Source organism: Salvelinus namaycush, chromosome 2, assembly GCF_016432855.1.
Source record: "Salvelinus namaycush isolate Seneca chromosome 2, SaNama_1.0, whole genome shotgun sequence".
Taxonomy (NCBI): domain Eukaryota; kingdom Metazoa; phylum Chordata; class Actinopteri; order Salmoniformes; family Salmonidae; genus Salvelinus; species Salvelinus namaycush.
Window position 1 is genome coordinate 22,582,797 of NC_052308.1, and position 16,051 is coordinate 22,598,847.

General features: G+C 44.0%; 1 protein-coding gene across 1 annotated transcript in view; it reads left to right on the top strand.

Annotated features, from left to right (window-relative positions):
• The window catches only part of LOC120060174 (semaphorin-3F-like), a 106,149-nt gene that overhangs the window by 54,137 nt on the left and 35,961 nt on the right, over window positions 1-16,051 (top strand). The window contains exons 3-9 of the mRNA XM_039009304.1: window positions 6,625-6,785; window positions 7,219-7,281; window positions 7,787-7,906; window positions 9,488-9,577; window positions 11,652-11,745; window positions 13,907-14,023; window positions 14,190-14,329. Of these exons, the coding sequence (XP_038865232.1) occupies window positions 6,625-6,785; window positions 7,219-7,281; window positions 7,787-7,906; window positions 9,488-9,577; window positions 11,652-11,745; window positions 13,907-14,023; window positions 14,190-14,329 (785 nt within the window). The remainder of the gene's footprint in view (window positions 1-6,624; window positions 6,786-7,218; window positions 7,282-7,786; window positions 7,907-9,487; window positions 9,578-11,651; window positions 11,746-13,906; window positions 14,024-14,189; window positions 14,330-16,051) is intronic.

Below are 16,051 nucleotides of genomic sequence, written 5' to 3' on the forward strand. Positions count from 1 at the left end.
TGCGCTCGTTGCGTGCATGTGTGTGTATGTGTTTGAGTGATCAGGAGTACGTGGATCAGGTTCCCTCAGTGGCAATAGGCAGTCTCACTTTTCCCACTAATAGAGGCATTGCCATTCCACGGGGGGGAAATTGTTCCGCTCCCTTTATGTCCTACAGACCCCCCAGAGTCAGCTACACCTAATGGACTACTTTAAGAGTTGATCTGGCTCTAATAGACTGAACCAGGTCTCCAAATCTCCAGGCTAAGTCTATGTGGTGAGAATGCTGTCATGCCCTAATGCGGCTGGCAAACAGCGCTCAGAGTTCAACCTGGGAGGCCCATTATGTAGTAAAGCTCCCTGGTTCCAGCTGCTTCACTCCCTCTGCTGTCGGAGATCATGCACCTGTCCTGTATTATAGAGAGAACCTGCACAAGCATATCTTGTAATAGGCCTGACATTGGTTATAGATAGAAGCAGATCTTTAAGAAAATGTGGCATGAAGCACCCTGTTCACTACAAGCCTGACCAAAACTCATTCTCCTTCTTGCCAAATGGTATGACATCTAATGAAGTAGCCCGGTCAAAAACCACCATCCGTCTTGATCATGCACACAGCACATTTTCCCCTCTGTCTTAGTGTGCCTTAGCTTGCTGATGGTGGCTCGGTGTTTGCCCATTCCTTTTGCAGGCCGTCTGGGTTTGTTTCCATAGGTGGCTGGACCTCTGAGTCAGTGTGGCGGAGCCTGCCGCCATTATGAGCCCTGGATCAACATTTAATATGAGCACACTCCCCGGTGCCTCTGTCTGTCTGAGCAGAGGGCCGAGCAGGGGAGGGGAGAGGAGGAGAGAGGAGGGGAGGGGAGGGGAGAGGAGGGGAGAAGGGGGGAGAGGATGGGATGGGAGAGGAGGGGAGGAGAGGAAGGGGGAGAGGAGAGGGGGTTGAAGGGAGGAGAGGATGGGATGGGAGAGGAGAGGTGAGGAAGGGAGAGGGGGGAGAGGATGAAAGGGCAGAAGGGGAGGGGAGAGGGGGATAATGTACAGTGGCTGGCGTGCTTTTCCTTCCAGATTTCCTCCTCTTTTTTTCTCTTTTTTTTGCCCCCGACGAGACACCAGGAAGTTCCATTTCTCTGAATGATACAACAAGAAGCCCTAGTGGCACGTTGGGTTTACAATGAGCTCAATGCCAAACCCCCAGGAGAAAGGCCTCTAATGCTGGTATAGAAACAGTAGATTCCTCCTCTTAGTAACGCTTCAATTCAGTGCTACAGGTGGAGCATTAGGGGAGACTAAAGAGAGAGTTGGTGCTCTCAGATCCATTCTGAGACATATGGTAACTAGCTATAGATGTATTAAATGGGTCATATGTTTGGTGTGGCAGTGTTTGTTGCCACCCTTTGGTGTACATTATCACTCCATTATCCGTACATTATCAGGTGATTATGCTTTTCGATTACATATGTTTTGGAGCTGGATATGGAGTGTTCTATAGGGTATATTGTTGCTCTGTAGCTCTCTGAGTCCCTCCTCACCTAACAGATGGTCACATCCAGCTAGCCTCTGAAAACAAACATACGCTGAGGAGTTGCCGACATGCTGGTTCAGAAAGGGCTTGAACTGCCCTGGAATATGTCTGTGTTAAACTTCCTGTTCAGTAGCACATCGCCAGTGATATAAAGTGCTGTGAAAAAGTATTTGCCCCCTTTCTGACTTTCAAATAAATTTTTTGCATATTATTGGTACTGAATGTTATCAGATCTTAAACCAAAACCTAATATTAGATAATGGGAACCTGAGTGTACAAATGACAAAAAAATGTTTTGACATATTTTATTTATTTAATTAACAAAGTTATGTAACACCCAGTTCCATAAAGTCCTGATTGGTGGAATGCTGCAGAAATGGTTGTCCTTCTGGCAGGTTTTCCCATCTCCGCAGAGGAACTCTGGAGCTCTGTCAGAGTGACAAAGGCCCTTCTCCCCCGATTGCTCAGTTTGTCCGGGCGGCCAGCTCTAGGAAGAGTCTTGAGGGTTCCAAACATCTTCCATTTAAGAATGATGGAGGCCTCTGTGTTCCTGGGGACCTTCAATGCTGCAGACATTTTTTGGTACCCTTCCCCAGATCTGTGCCTCATCACAATCCTGTCTCGGAGCTCTACTTACAATTCCTTCGACCTCATGGCTTGGTTTTTGCTCTGACCTTCACTGTCAACTGTGGGACCTTTATATAGACAGGTGTGTGCCTTTCCAAAGCATGTCCAATCAATTGAATGTACCACAGGTGGACTCCAATCAAGTTACAGAAACATTTCAAGGATGATCAATGGAAACAGGATGCACCTGAGCTCAATTTTGAGTCTCATAGCAAAGGGTCTGAATACTTATTTAAATAAGGTATTTCTGTTTTTTATTTTTACTGTTTTTTCACTTTGTCATTATGGGTATTATGTGTAGATTGCTGAGAAAAAAATAATAGTTAAACAATTTTAGAATAAGGCTGTAATGTGGAAAAAGTCAAAGGGTCTGAATACTTTCCAAAGGCACTGTAGGTCCCCGACAGCTGTCAATCACACATATGACCTATAAACAGACGCTTGGCAGACACATGTATTAAATGAAACTGTATAAATATAGCAAATCTAATGCTATTAATCGTTGATTTTTGACGTAACCCAGAGTTATATTTAGATCCGGCATGAAAGACTGGTAATATCAGATTCAGTGGTGAGTATGTTGAGAAATGTCTGTGGATAGAGTTTATTTTAAGGTCCTGTGGTTTGATGGGGGACATGGGCATGACTCCCGCCTTGTCTTGGTATTCAGACAACTTCCTGAGAGACAGTCAGACAGTTACATAGGAATGTAGTTTTCACTATGTTCAACAGAGGGACTTGAATGTAAACCAGCACTTGCCTGCTTTGGCTTTAGACAGGCATACCAGAGTAGAGTTACTGGTTTAGAAACAGGTCCTGCATAAACATGGATATTAATAAACTGCTTTTTACACTTTTTAAATAGCAGATACATTTGATTTATTTTTACTATGCTGTGTTGTTTTCACTTTGAAGCTGTGATACACCAGGACCATTTTGTTTGTTGACATAAGTTGACATAACAATATTAATAATACTTATTATTATTATCATTTTTAGGTGGCTGCTCATATTTGTCCTATTTCACACATGTATTAATATGAATGTGCGAATTTGAAATGTGTTTTTGCATATCCCACTCTCCCTATGAGACCCTCGGAGAGTGGGGACATGGCCAGACATCTTCCTCTGATTATGTGCAGGCACACCTTAGTTTTGTTAGCGTGTAAACACTGGAAGACTTTAATTAGACCTACATGCTTCCTGTACTGTTTTTTATCTCCACAATTGAACCACTAAAAGTAACATACAGTACATGAACATGTGATATCGTAGAGCTGTTGTTTGTTGGTGGTCTCCTGAAATGTTTAAGTAGAATAAAGGTAAACATTTAACAGGATCTTCCAGCTTATTTAGTGAAACCTCAATGTTTGTCAAGCAGCAGTATATGAGTACCATCCTGCTAAGCCCTACCCTGTAGGGTCCCACAGAGTGTTTGTCTTTGGTGGAGGGCCTAAGCAGTGGAGAGACGGCGGGCCTCTCAAACAGCACTGCCCTGTCCGTACATGGCTGCTGAACCGAGGAGAACAAATCAAACAAACACTCCAGTCTCACATGGAAGGTTCTGTAGGAAGCGTCCTGTTACTGTTTCCTTGGGAATGTCTGTCAAATGCATTCTTAATTTCGTCAGAGCTCAGACCTTCAGATGACCAGAGAAAAGCATCCTTGGCGGATGTCCATGGCAGTATTTGACAGAGATGTGGAGGAAAGACAATGATAATTATACTTTTCTTAGAAGGAGCATCTCTTAGACAGTATTAACTTCTCTAGGGTATGTGGGACGGTAGCGTCCCACCTCGTCAACAGCCAGTGAAACTTTCGGGCGCCAAATTCAAAACAACAGAAATCCCATAATTTAAATTCCTCAAACATACAAGTATTTTACACCATTTTAAAGATACACTTGTTGTAAATCCAGCCAAAGTGTCCGATTTCAAAAAGGTTTTACGCCGAAAGCACACCAAACGATTATGTTAGGTATGAGCCAAGTCACAGAAAAAGACAGCCATTTCTACAGCCAAAGAGAGCAGTAACAAAAAGCAGAAATAGAGATAAAATGAATCACTAACCTTTGATGATCGTCATCAGATGACACTCATAGGACTTCATGTTACACAATACATGTATTTTTTGTTCGGTAAAGTTCATATTTATATCCAAAAATCTGAGTTTAGGCGGGACGCTACTGTCTCACTTGGCAAAAAGCCTGAGAAAATGCAGAGCGCCAAATTCAAATTAATTACTATAAAAATTACTATAAAAATCACTTTCATTAAATCACACATGAAAGATACCAAATTAAAGCTACACTGGTTGTGAATCCAGCCAACATGTCAGAATTCAAATAGGCTTTTCGGCAAAAGCAAACGATGCTATTATCTGAGGATAGCACCATTGTAAACAAAGAGAGATAAGCATATTTCAACCATGCAGGCGCGACACAAAACGCAGAAATAAAAATATAATTCATGCCTTACCTTTGACGAGCTTCTGTTGTTGGCACTACAATATGTCCCATAAACATCACAAATGGTCCTTTTGTTCGATTAATTCCGTCGATATATATCCAAAATGTCCATTTATTTGGCGCGTTTGATCCAGAAAAACACTGGTTCCAACTTGCTCAAACGTGACTACAAAATATCTCAAAGGTTACCTGTAAACTTTGCCAAAAAATGTCAAACTACTTTTGTAATACAACTTTATGTATTTTTTTACTTTAACCTCTCTGGGGCAGGTGGGACGCAAACGTCCCACCGGCCAATAGCCAGGGAAAATACAGCGCGCCAAATTCAAATAACATGATATAAAAATCTAACTTTCATTAAATCACACATGTAAGATACCAAATTAAAGCTACACTCGTTGTGAATCCAGCCAACATGTCAGATTTCAAAAAGGCTTTTCGGCGAAAGCATAAGATGCTATTATCTGATGATAGCACAACAGTAAACAAAGAGAGTAGCATAATTCAACACTGCAAGCACGACACAAAACACAGAAATAAAATATAAATCATGCCTTACCTTTGACAAAATTCTTTTGTTGGCACTCCAATATGTCCCATAAACATCACAAATGGTCCTTTTGTTCGATTAATTCCGTCAATATATATCCAAAATGTCAATTTATTTGGACCGTTTCATCCAGAAAAACACAGCTTCCAACTTTCGCCAAGTCACTACAAAATATATCAAAAGTTACATGTAAACTTTACCAAAACATTTCAAACTACTTTTGTCATACAACGTTAGGTATTTTTAAACGTTAATAATCGATCAATTTGAAGACGGGATGATCTGTGTTCAATACAAAAAGAAAACAAACTGACACAACTTTTTTCGTAACGTGCCTCTTCTCAAAAAATTACTTCATGTGACCCTCATTTACGATAGCCCTACTTCTTCACTACACAAAGGAATAACCTCAACCGATTTCCAAGGACTGGTGACATCCAGTGGAAGCGGTAGGAACTGCAAGCAAGTCCATTAGAAATCTGTTGTCTCTAAGAAAACTCATTGAAAAGACACTGACATCAAAAAAATACAAAATCTGAATGGTTTGTCCTCAGGGTTTTGCCTGCTACATAAGTTCTGTTATTCTCACAGACATGATTCAAACAGTTTTAGAAACTTCAGAGTGTTTTCTATCCAAATCTACTAATAATATGCATATCTTATATTCTGGGGATGAGTAGCAAGCAGTTGAATTTTGGCATGCTATTTTTCCGAAAGTGAAAATGCTGCCCCCTGCCCTCAATAAGTTAATAATCGATAAAATTGAAGACTTGATGATCTGTGTTCAATACAGGATTAAAACCAACTATAGCTCGCTTTCTGGTCACGCGCTTCTGTCTAACAGGACACCTCGAGTGACTCTCGTTCAAGATGGCCGTACTTCTTCATTACACAAAGGAATAACCTCAACCAATTTCTCAAGACTGTTGACATCCAGTGGAAGCGGTAGGAACTGCAAGCAGGTCCCTTAGAAATCTGGTTTCCCAATGAAAACTCATTGAAAAGAGAGTGACCTAAAAAAAAAAGAATCTGAATGTTTTGTCCTCGGGGTTTCGCCTGCTAAATAAGTTATGTTATACTCACAGACATGATTCAAACAGTTTTAGAAACTTCAGCGTGTTTTCTATCCAAATCTACTAATAATATGTATATCTTATCTTCTGGGGATGAGTAGCTGGCAGTTTAATTTGGACATGCTTTTCATCCAAAATTTCTGAATGCTGCCCCCTAACCTAGAGAAATTAAGATGTCAACAACACAATGAGACTCTCTCTAGCACTTGTCACTGATCTGCTGTGTTGGGTTTCAACAGTGTTAGTGGAAACCATCATATAAACCCCCCATCGGTATGCCTAACAGGGGTGGTTTGTGAAATGAGTCAGTTGAGCGTGCATGTGTGTGTTACTGTTTTTGTGTACAGCAATTTTCTTTTCCAAATGGATACATTGCTCTCTTGTTCCCCCTCTCTCTCTGCAGAGCTGAGGTCCACTGGCACTGCCCAGCACTTTGCCTACCTGCTGAACACGTCTGACTATCGTATCCTGCGTATGGACGAGGACCACGACCGCATGTACGTGGGCAGCAAGGACCACATCCTGTCCCTGGACCTGCATGACATCAACAAGGAGCCGCTCATTGTAAGACCTTACAGTCACTAACGCTTCACTTCTTCACCTTCCCTTACCTCCTGTCACCCCCATCACCATCTCCTCCCTTCCCTCCCCTCTCCTCTCCAGGGCCCTATAAACCCGGGTGAGGCTAACCCTTTACCTCAACTCTCAGAAACGGCCCCCTAGGGTCATATGTTCCGTTCCGCTGCCCTGCGTTGGATGTTTTGATTAGCTCACCTCCAGTTTGTATTTGACTGCACCATTTTCTGGAGATGAGGGTTGTAAAACTACAAAAACAAAATCTAGATATGACCATTCCTAGTCGGCTAATAGTACCGTGGGCGGATATCCCTGTGGCAGGTTTAGCCCCACAGCTATAAAGTCCAGTGATGTGGAAAGGGTTGTGCGATGGGTTGGGTTATTGCTATAAAATGACCTCTGTTTTCCCCCCTGCCTTCAGCTCCACTGGCCTGTCTCCCAGCAGAGGAAGACTGAGTGTCTTCTAAGTGGAAAGGACACCAATGTAAGTATTTCTGTTGACTCTCCATTTCCACACAACTAATTCAGCATTTATGTTTCAGGTCAGGTGATGTGTGCCACCTGTAACATGAAGTCATGTATTTTCTTTATATATTGAACATCTATAAAGTATATATTTTTTACTCACCTCTATTTGTGTGTCTGTATTGCTAGGTGTATATAGCCTAAGTATTTATTTGAGTTTTTAGCTTAATGAAAAAGGGTTCAAGCGAAACCATTCTAGTGGCACACACCTGTGTGGATTTCATTTGGCCCTGTAAAAGCCTGGTTCCCCTCTGTCTGGCCAGACAGACAGGGCAGGACTGGCACTGAACAGCTCATAGCAGACCAACCACCCTCACTGTCTCCCTTCGGCCAGTGTAGGGTCTGGATAAATAGATGACTGTTATACTTGTATATTGAAATATTTACATTCTGTACCTTGTTCTATCTGTGTATCATTCATGTTGATAATCCATTCTTGTTTGTCTATGTTTATCCCCATGCAGGGCGAGTGTGGGAACTTCATCCGTCTGATTGAGCCATGGAACAGGACCCACCTGTATGTCTGTGGGACTGGAGCCTACAACCCCGTCTGTACCTACGTCAACCGTGGACACAAAGCACAGGTTAGAGCTCCATGCCTTTTGGAATACACTAAGTATGTGTTCCCTAAGCTACAGTACACAGTGAAGAGGTGAAGGAGGGAGACTACGGCTCTGACATTTAGTCTCCATCCCACACCTCTAACCCAGCCTTCCTCCCTTCCATCTTTCTCACGCTCTCTCTTTCCATCCCCACACCTCTCTTTCTCTCTCTACCTCTCTCTCAATCCTGCTTTCATTCCTACCTTCACAAACCTCTACCCCTCCTGATATCCACAGCATCATCTCCTGCCCCCATGCCTAGGCAACCATTGGAGTCTCAGCCTGCACACAGCTGTCGTCCCCAGCGCACTGTTGCTGTTAGTGTTGCTGTTACGATGCTGTCTGTTTAGTCTCACTCCTTAATTGGAAGTCTTGAGTTTCCTGGAGCCGGGCATCACCTCCACAGTGTACTTCCCTGTTTTATTGCCCCTCTCCAATACCCCCAGCCCTGCTGCTTTAAATTCAACACTTGTTCCTTAACGATGGTCCTGGGGCATTTAAGAGGGAATAAATAAAAGTTGTGGATAGATAATATTTCCCTGTTTCCTCCTCTCTGAGGACTCTGCCTGATTCAGAGGACACAGTTAGACCTCTTCACACCCCTCTGCTATTTCATATGGATCCATATGACCCTTACTAACAAAAGGGCATCCATCCATCCATCCACTCATAGCTCTAGCAGCCCTGTGCCTCTCAGTTGGCCTGCTCCCTCTTTGCTCCCTCAGCCTCTAGTCCTCACCATGTGAGGAGTTGGGTAATTGGCCATGGCAGCTCCCATTATGGGGTGCCAATGGAATGTCCTAGTTATAGTACATTAATGAGATGGCTTTTATTTTCCCTTCACATCGAACAGACAGGTCAGACTCTTCCCGTGAGCCCTCGCTCTCTCTCTCTCTGGAGTTAAGTATGGGAGCAGAGATGTAAAATGGTACAACCATACACACACACAGTTTTTTCAGACAGGAAACCATGAGAAGGCGAAACGCTGCTCAATGCCAGAAATCGGCTCATTTTCTAATGTGGATGTATACACACACATGGACACTCCTTCTCATACGTCAGAAACCTGCTTTTGTAAATGAAGACATGCAGATCAATTGTTAACAGCTTGCCAGATTTCAGAATTCTTTCTTTTTCAGTTAAGCCATTATTCAGGCGTGATTTCCTTTTTACAAACCTAAAGGATAGTAGCCTACATGGGGCTATGATAGCTAGTATTATCTGTAAAAGCCAAATATTGGTTCTTGGCAGTGGCTCAGGCCAGAATTGAGTGGATATACCATACTGTGAGAGACTGTATTGACTCAAAGACAGGGTATAGAACGGATATTGCTGATGTTCGTCCCATCTGGTGAAGTTAAGCTACACAAACATTCATCGCACAGAGAATGTAGAGAATGAGAAATCCATACATTTTCCTCACAAGCTGTCCGAATGACATTAATTAAACAGTCATGCAGTCACATCAGTCCAAGACCAGTTTACAGAGTTACTGAGCTCACGTCAGGTCCTGCCTACTGCAGGTGCGTAACGTCCAGAATGTGTCGCTGTCTCCTGTTTTAGGCCGCCATGCACCTGCAGATGCCCCAGACTGGAGCGAGGGCTAACCGCGCGGCCGAACCCAGCGCTGTGTTCGAGACACTGGGACTGAAGGTGGGACGTGGGTCAGGTGCCCGTCACTAGCCTGGGCGGTTCTGCCTGTCTGCCCCTGAGCCTTGCCCCTATGTGCTGGGGAGTGCACTGGCGACCCACTCTGGGCCTCAGCTTGCATGTCTTCCCCTCTCTCCCTTTCTCCCTCTCTCTCTGTAGGGGGAGGGCTGTGCATGTCTCCTGACCCCTCTGTTCTGTCTGTGCTCATTCTGTGTCTTGAAGCACTTCTGTCATCATCAGTTGAATTGTCCCACTGCGTTGGGTCTCTAGTGTAGTTGACCGCTTATCTCCTCACTGCTAAGCATGTCTTCTCTAGACCCTGTCCATTTGGAGAAAATAAATTGGTCGTTGAAATGTTTGTCTGTTTTTGTTTCTTCCGTCATATTTCTGTTGTGCATTGCTCTCGTTGTTCATTTGTCAATTTTTGTGTAAGCCTCATCTTTTGAGCACGCTCTCTTTCTCATGCTCACTCACTCACTCACTCACTCACTCACTCACTCACTCACGCACGCACTCACTCACTCACTCACTCACTCACTCACTCACTCACTCACTCACTCACTCACTCACTCACTCACTCACTCACTCACTCACTCACTCACTCACTCACTCACTCACTCACACTCTGTCTCCTACTCTCTCACACTCTGTCGGTGTGTGTGCTGTTGAACTGATTCTCCAGTATTTGTGTCACCTGCTTCTTATGCATGAGAGAGATGACAGTCCAGCACTTTGTGATTTTCTACACAAGGTCACACAACATGTTAATACACTACACAATCAAATATAGATCTTTCATTGAGGATCAATACAGTATAACACTGACACCATCGATGACTGATGTATGACAGTGTTTCTAACTAATAAGCCCATTTGTGGTAGATAAATTCATCTCTACCCTCTCCTCCTTACATTGTCCTGTCACTTGTGTTACAGGACACAGAACACCCCACCCTCCAGTCCTTCACCCCCCCAACCCCACCCCACCACCCTCTCCCTCTGTAGGAATGTGGGCCAACCTCTCCCACAGGTCTCACACGGTTAACGTCTGACCCACTCTCACTGCAGCCCTGTTGGTTCAGGACAAACACAAACTGCTAAAGCAGAAAGGAAATAATAGATCCACATAGCTGAGCAACACCATTCACAGTACAGGAAGGAACTCTTAACCCTTAGAAGGACAGGGCCATTATGTTTGAATGTGTTGCATGCAACACTTAGTCCTTTGTCGGGTAACATCTTTCATAAAGGGTTTAAAAACATGTTCAGAGAATATCCCTTGGCACATGTGACCGCATGTTCATTAACATCTGGCATCTCTTGCAGGGAGCTGCCAACACCTTCAGATTTACATGTGTGGTTGATTTTAATCAAAGGTGAGAGGGAATATCATAAGGGTGCACGTAGGAGCCAGTGGAGAATAACATTGGCAAGCGCCTCACTTTCTCCTGCTCAGGTGTTGACGGACAAGGACAAAGGTGTCTTCGTCTCTCTGCTCCCCTAAGTCCTCGATTGGAGAGTGAGGGATTGGGGGATTTTACTTGTTCTGGTTTGTGGCAAGGCTACAGGGCATGTCATCGCATGCCATTGGCTGTTTCTCTCCACGACTCCAAATACCTGCCAATCACCTTTCAATGCTGTGTATAGAGACACCAGGAGTCATGAGCATCAGTCATCCAGACTCCATCCCAGGCATGTTTTTGCTGAGCAGAAGTACAGGTCTCAGCAGCAGTGGGGCTACATAAACAGATTTAACCAAGAGAGGATGAGAGACATTTGGCATATGAGAGATTGTTGTGCAGAGAGAACAGCCCTTGACGCATTATGCCCTCAGTCATTCTAGTGCACTAGAGAGGAATTAAAAGAGTTGGATTGAGATCCTGTTTTTTTTTCTGTATGCAGGCACTCTCATTAGTCTATGTTTCATCCTTTACAAACCACAATGCCTTATAGGCCCCAGAGGACCTACTGGAAGAATATTGAACTGCCTCAATTTTCCCTCCACCAGGGAATCACACTGACATGATGAAGACCACTATGAATTTATTGCTTCTTTCTTATGATTTTTCCATTTCAGGAATACATATGGCATTTGGAGCCGGGAAAAGTGGAGTCTGGGAAGGGAAAGTGCTCCTACGACCCAAAGCTCAACAGCGTCTCGGCTTTGATCAGTGAGTATCATCATCCAGGCCACACTTGGCCACATGCTGGAGATGTCCCAGTCCAGTCCAGTTCACCCAGTTTGTCCCCATGGCTCTCTCAGTGACTCTGACGGTCCCTGAGGCTATGTCCCCTGTGTACGCCTCCTTTTATCTCCCACTACTACAAATGGCCACCTCCTTTATCCCCAATTTTTGGGGGGGCAACTTTGTTAAAAATGTTTGTATTGCCTAAAATCTGTCCAGGCAGACAAAGTATCATTTTTCATTCTGTTTCTATTTTCCATGAGATGGATAGCAGAGCAATGCTGATCTCATCTCTGATGATAAAATCAGAAGGCATCACGCCTTGTTAAGAATCGGATTTAAGGAGCTGTGGGCACAGACCAGTGGGTTCACAGTTTTAATAAGCCAATCCTTTCCATGGTAGCTTTGTGACTTTCATTGGAAAAATACCAAGAACCAATCATATTCATATGATTTGTTATGGTCATTTATCATGAGAAATCCAATCATATGCTTTTCTGGCCAATACATGCAGATCAATCACATGACACATTGCAACATGTTTGGTTTGTGGTAACTTCATGTTGTAAGGTATGGTGTTGGTGTTGGTGGATCTTCTAAAAGGAACCATGAGGAAGTTGAGTGTCCTCCACCCTCCACTCATGGTCATTCTGCCTGGGCCAGACCTCACAGTTGTCACCAGTGTAAATTGATCCTGACTGTGGGGTGGGACAGTCAGTGTAAGTTGATCCTGACTGTGGGGTGGGAAAGTCAGTGTAAATCGTCAGCACGGCCTTCCCACGTTAGCACACTGCCAGCTGACCAGGGCGGAACCAGGGAAGCAGGGAACCAGGACGAATGAACCCCCGTCTCTACCAGTTAACATCAGCTATGGGTGACTAATGGCGGGGAATAAGAACTGGATACTACTTTGACCCCTAAAAGGTCACACATGTAGGTCTACCTCCTCACGCCTACCCCTAGATATCATACACGCTCTATACTGTAGATCAAGGCCTATGTTGACTCTACTTAGTAAAGACCTGGAGAATTGAATTAATTATGTTACATACTAGTAGTATAGTTGTTTCTGCCTTTGCCCTGAGCCCCTGTTGTCCCATTAACCCCACCCCTGAGAACTCCCCGTAGCTACTAAATGCATGCTGGGACACCTGCTCTCATATGAGGCCCAACCAGCAACTGGAGGAGCAACATTCAGTCTCCCCACTGATTAACAAGACTCTGGTCCTTCTACCCTGTGTGTCCCTTATTCACATAACTTTGGTTAGTTGCCTGGGTAGTGGATAATCCCTTTGGCCAAACAGCGTGATCTTCATTATGTGTGTATTATGATGTATGCTGTTCATCTGTCTTTGTCCACACTGTGTGCTAAAGATGTCTTTGACATTGACACCCTGGTGATGACAGTCTAAAGATATTTTGCTGGACTTTCGTAAGGGAAAGCCCTTAACATTTTTCAAAGACTTCAGTCACCCAAGTCGTCGACTGTTCTCTCTGCTCTTGCACAGCAAGCGGTACCGGAGCGCCAAGTCTAGGACCGAAAGGCTCCTTAACTACCCCCAAGCCATAAGACTGCTGAACAATTAATCAAATGGCCACCCGGACTATTTACATTTACCCCCCCCCCCATTTGTTTTTACACCGCTGCTACTCGCTGTTTATTATCTATGCATAGTCACTTCACCCCTACCCCCATGTACAAATTACCTCGACTAACCTGTACCCCCGCACATTGACTCGTTACCGGTACCCCCTGTATATAAACTCGTTATTGTTATTTTATTGTGTTACTTTTTATTATTTTTTACTTTAGTTTATCTGGTAAATATTTTCTTAACTCTTCTTGAACTGCACTGTTGGTTAAGGGCTTGTAAGTAAGCATTTCACTGTAAGGTCTACACCTGTTTGGCGCATGTGACAAATAAAGTTTGATTTTGATTTTAAAGTATTGGGCACTAGGGTCCGCCAGGGGGTCTTGCCAGGGACTGAAGGTTTAATTTGGGTAGTGGGGGTTTCTGTGTAAGGAGCGCCTCAGTCCTTTATGCCAAGGGTGTGGCTGGCTTTATATCAAAGAGTCAAAGTATTTGGCTCAGTGGATTCATCTCTTTCCCTCTCCCTCTGTCCTTCCCTCTCCCCTCTCTCTCAGATGGTGAACTCTATGCTGGGGTCTACATTGACTTCATGGGAACAGACTCTGCCATCTTCCGTACTGGGAAACAGACCGCCATGCGTACAGACCAGTATAACTCCAGATGGTTAAATGGTAAATAAATGTCTTCTTTAATAATATTTAATGTTTACAAAATCCTCAACTCTCCCCTTTAATAAACAGGAAATGCAAACAGTTTGTAAATGATATCAACCAGATGTTCAGTGATCTTCATATCCTCTTATTCATCTTTCTCTCCGTCTCTCTCTCCTTCTCCCAGACCCTTCCTTCATCCATGTGCAGCTCATCCCTGACAGTGCAGAGAGGAATGACGACAAGCTTTACTTCTTCTTGCGTGAGAAGTCTGCTGAGATGGGCCAGAGTCCTGTGACCCAGGCCCGCATCGGTCGGATCTGCCTGGTGAGCACAGCCTCAGAATGGATTGTACCACATTCACAAATAACAATGCATGTGACATGCACAGCAAATATACCCCAGTTTCATAAAGAAAGGGAAAGGAACCAGTCTCGGTCTGTAGAACTAATGTTTGTCTAACACTGACTCGCTGAAATCCATGTGTATTTAACCTCCCTGTGTACAATACATGTCTCTATCCTTGAGATGGAACCCTGACATACGACCCTATGATCGTCTGACCTCCCGACTGGTAGTCTTAAAACGTATTAAAGGATGTAGTATATTACGTATTCAGGTAACAGAACAGCAGGGTAAAAGCCAGATCCCCTAAACCAGTCCAGCAGCCCTTCCTTCTACAGCAGTATCCTCTAGTACAGGGGTATTCAACTCTTACCCTATGAGGTCCAGAGCCTGCTGGTTTAATGTTCTACCTGATCATTAATTGCACACACCTGGTGTCCCAGGTCTAAATCAGTCCCTGATTAGAGGGGAACAATGAAAAAACGCAGTGGATCTAGCTTTGAGATCCAGAGATGAGTTTGAGACAGCGTGTGGTAATTTCCCTGACCTTCTCCCCCAGAGCTGCAAATTGAGACGATCAGCAAATCGTCAACAAATAACAGGGAATGTGTTTGTCCCTGTGGGGTCAACTTGGAGCTTAGGATGCATCTTTCTGGGCTTTGCTTACAAACATGGAGAGCATAGTGTTTATTCAGTTAGTCACCGTGGGTGTGTGCTTGCATGTGTCAGATCTTTAGCTGCTCACAACTGTTTATTTGAATGGATCAGGTAGTGACCCTGCACACAAACACCCATCCCACATTCAGTGGGTTCTACACTCTATACTGTTCTATCATTCACTGGTCCCCAGTGATACTGTTCTATCATTCACTGGTCCCCAGTGATACTGTTCTATCATTCACTGGTCCCCAGTGATACTCTTCTATCATTCACTGGTCCCCAGTGATACCCTTCTATCATTCACTGGTCCCCAGTGATACTGTTCTATCATTCACTGGTCCCCAGTGATACTCTTCTATCATTCACTGGTCCCCAGTGACACTGTTCTATCATTCACTGGTCCCCAGTGATACTCTTCTATCATTCACTGGTCCCCGGTGATACTCTTCTATCATTCACTGGTCCCCAGTGATACTCTTCTATCATTCACTGGTCCCCAGTGATACTCTTCTATCATTCACTGGTCCCCAGTGATACTCTTCTATCATTCACTGGTCCCCAGTGATACTGTTCTGTCATTCACTGGTCCCCAGTGATACTGTTCTGTCATTCACTGGTCCCCAGTGATACTGTTCTATCATTCACTGGTCCCCAGTGATACTGTTCTATTATTCACTGGTCCCCAGTGATACTCTTCTATCATTCACTGGTCCCCAGTGATACTGTTCTATCATTCACTGGTCCCCAGTGACACTCTTCTATCATTCACTGGTCCCCAGTGATACGTTCTATAATTCACTGGTCCCCAGGTATGCTGTTCTCTCTTTTTCACTTCTATACATATCTGGATGCTCTTAATGCTGTTTGGTTTATTGTCTCTACACACTCCTAGTACCCAAATATATGAACAAATGTACAGCACAATTGCTTAAAAAATGTAACACAAAATATATGAAAACAATTTCAAATCCCAGTTAGGGACTTATTACATATAAGTATGTGTAGACTGTCGTGTGCAGTATGTACAGGCCTACAACCATCATG